The 1,747-nt window shown below is 45.6% G+C and overlaps 1 protein-coding gene across 1 annotated transcript; it reads right to left on the reverse strand.

Annotated features, from left to right (window-relative positions):
* Positions 1-1,053: 1,053 nt before the first annotated feature.
* On the reverse strand, positions 1,054-1,414 carry LOC309802990 (small ribosomal subunit protein eS27-like). Its single transcript, XM_082618841.1, has one exon. The coding sequence runs from the start codon at positions 1,231-1,233 to the stop codon at positions 1,078-1,080; it is 156 nt and encodes a 51-aa protein (XP_082474967.1). The 5' UTR covers positions 1,234-1,414; the 3' UTR covers positions 1,054-1,077.
* Between the last annotated feature and the right edge of the window lie 333 nt (positions 1,415-1,747).

Genomic DNA, 1,747 nt, shown 5'->3' on the forward strand with positions numbered 1-1,747 from the left:
TCATTCCTTAAATAATTAAGTAGAGTAAACCCAGCATGGCAGTGTGGCCCAGACCTGGTCATATTGTACCTCTGGGAGCCTCTTAGGGGGCGAGCTTGGCTGGGTGCCCGAGGAGGTTCTCCTCATAGAGAAAGGGATGCATCTTCAAACAGCTGCCTTGCAAGCAGCCAGCGAAATTGGCACAGCCCTGGAAATGTCACGAAAGCGGATGAAGGTGTCATGTGATATAATGCAAGTTTTCCCCTGAGAGGCTGCATCCATCAGCTGTTTGTATCAGCCCTATGAATTCTTAGTTGGTCTTATTTGTCCCTTCACTGCCACGTGACTGTGCACGTGAGATGACCGTGGCCTTGGGCCACATCTGCATCCTCCCAACCACTGTAGTATTGGCACTGGTTTCTATATATACTTGGTGGAGATTTCTGGAGACTCTGCAGGGAAGAGAAGTCTACTTTATCTTCTGGCAGATGACCCTCCCCTCAGGAGCCATGGTGGTATCTCAGAACTGGCCGATTATTTCCCAGCTTTCTTCCTGTCTGTAATTACACAGGTTCTTTATCTGTGAGGCCACAGAATGGTGTGCTAGACAGACATAGGTCATGCCAGACGGTCATTGTGGTGTCTTACTTGGATTCTGTAGAAGATTGAGTTCTGCCAGGAGGAAGGGAAGTAATATTTGTTGATTATCTATAGGCATTATTTCATTTAAGCTTCATGTTTTATGGATAAGGAAATGAGTTCAGAGAGGTTAAGTTACTTGTTTAACGTCACACAGCCAGGACCCTGAGTGGGCTGGTGGTTATATACGTTGTATGACTCTGAGACTTTTACAGTTCCATGACAAAAACAATCTTTGTTTCAAAAGTACAACTTGAGGTTTAAAAGAAAAGAGGTGTGTTTAAGGAAGCTCTGTTAGCACACCTTCCAAAGGGCAGGGGTTATAAACAGGTATTTAGTCTGATGTGAACCCATGGCTGTTCATGCAGCTGAGTTTTCTTTTTCTTTCCTTCCTTTTTTTTAAAAATCCAAAATGTGTTTATTGGGATGGTTTCCCGTTCATCTTGATTCAGGGTGCCTTTAGTGCTGCCTCTGTCTGAAGGGGCATCCTCCTGTAAGCCTTGCTTTTCCCCCTGTAGGCTGGCAGAGGACAGTAGACCAGCCAACGCACAAAACTGTTTGTGCGTGGCTAAAGACGGTGGTGATTTTATAGCATCCTGGGCATTTCACATCCATGAGATAGGAATTGGGGCTCTGCACCAGGCGCTTCTTCTTGTGTTTCCTCTTCTCCTCCTCTGGAGAGGGATGAAGGAGATCCTTTGCAAGAGGTGTATTCTCGTGGGGAAGTCATCACCACCGCAACGCAGCTGAGTTTTCTACAGATTTTGCCCTGAATCTACCGAACCCATTCCTTCGTCTTCCTTTTCTCATCCTTCTCTCTTCCAGTTTCTCTCTGGTCCTTTTTCTCAGATTTCAGTAGAGGTTCTCAGAATGACTTAATTCTTCAGTCTTCTTGAGTTGTATGTTGCAATCACCTCTACTAAGACAATGTTCAGATCACGTAGTAGGCATCTGAGTCCCCAGTAAGTAAACCTGTTAGGCTGGGTCTATGTCGGATGAGTTATATCGATATTAATCTTGACACAGGGCAGGGTGGTAAGCTCACCAAAGCCCACATTGCTCTCACCTGCTTTTTGGTTGTGAATCAGGATCTTGCCCACACTTGCCAGGGTTCAAGCTTTAGCTGATT

Source organism: Mesoplodon mirus (assembly GCF_964341445.2).
Source record: "Mesoplodon mirus genome assembly, chromosome: 4".
NCBI classification, from domain to species: Eukaryota; Metazoa; Chordata; class Mammalia; order Artiodactyla; family Ziphiidae; genus Mesoplodon; species Mesoplodon mirus.

Excerpts from the sequence above, each read along its gene's own strand:
- LOC309802990 (XM_082618841.1), bottom strand. The coding sequence starts at position 1,233 with ATGGATGTGAAATGCCCAGGATGCTATAAAATCACCACCGTCTTTAGC.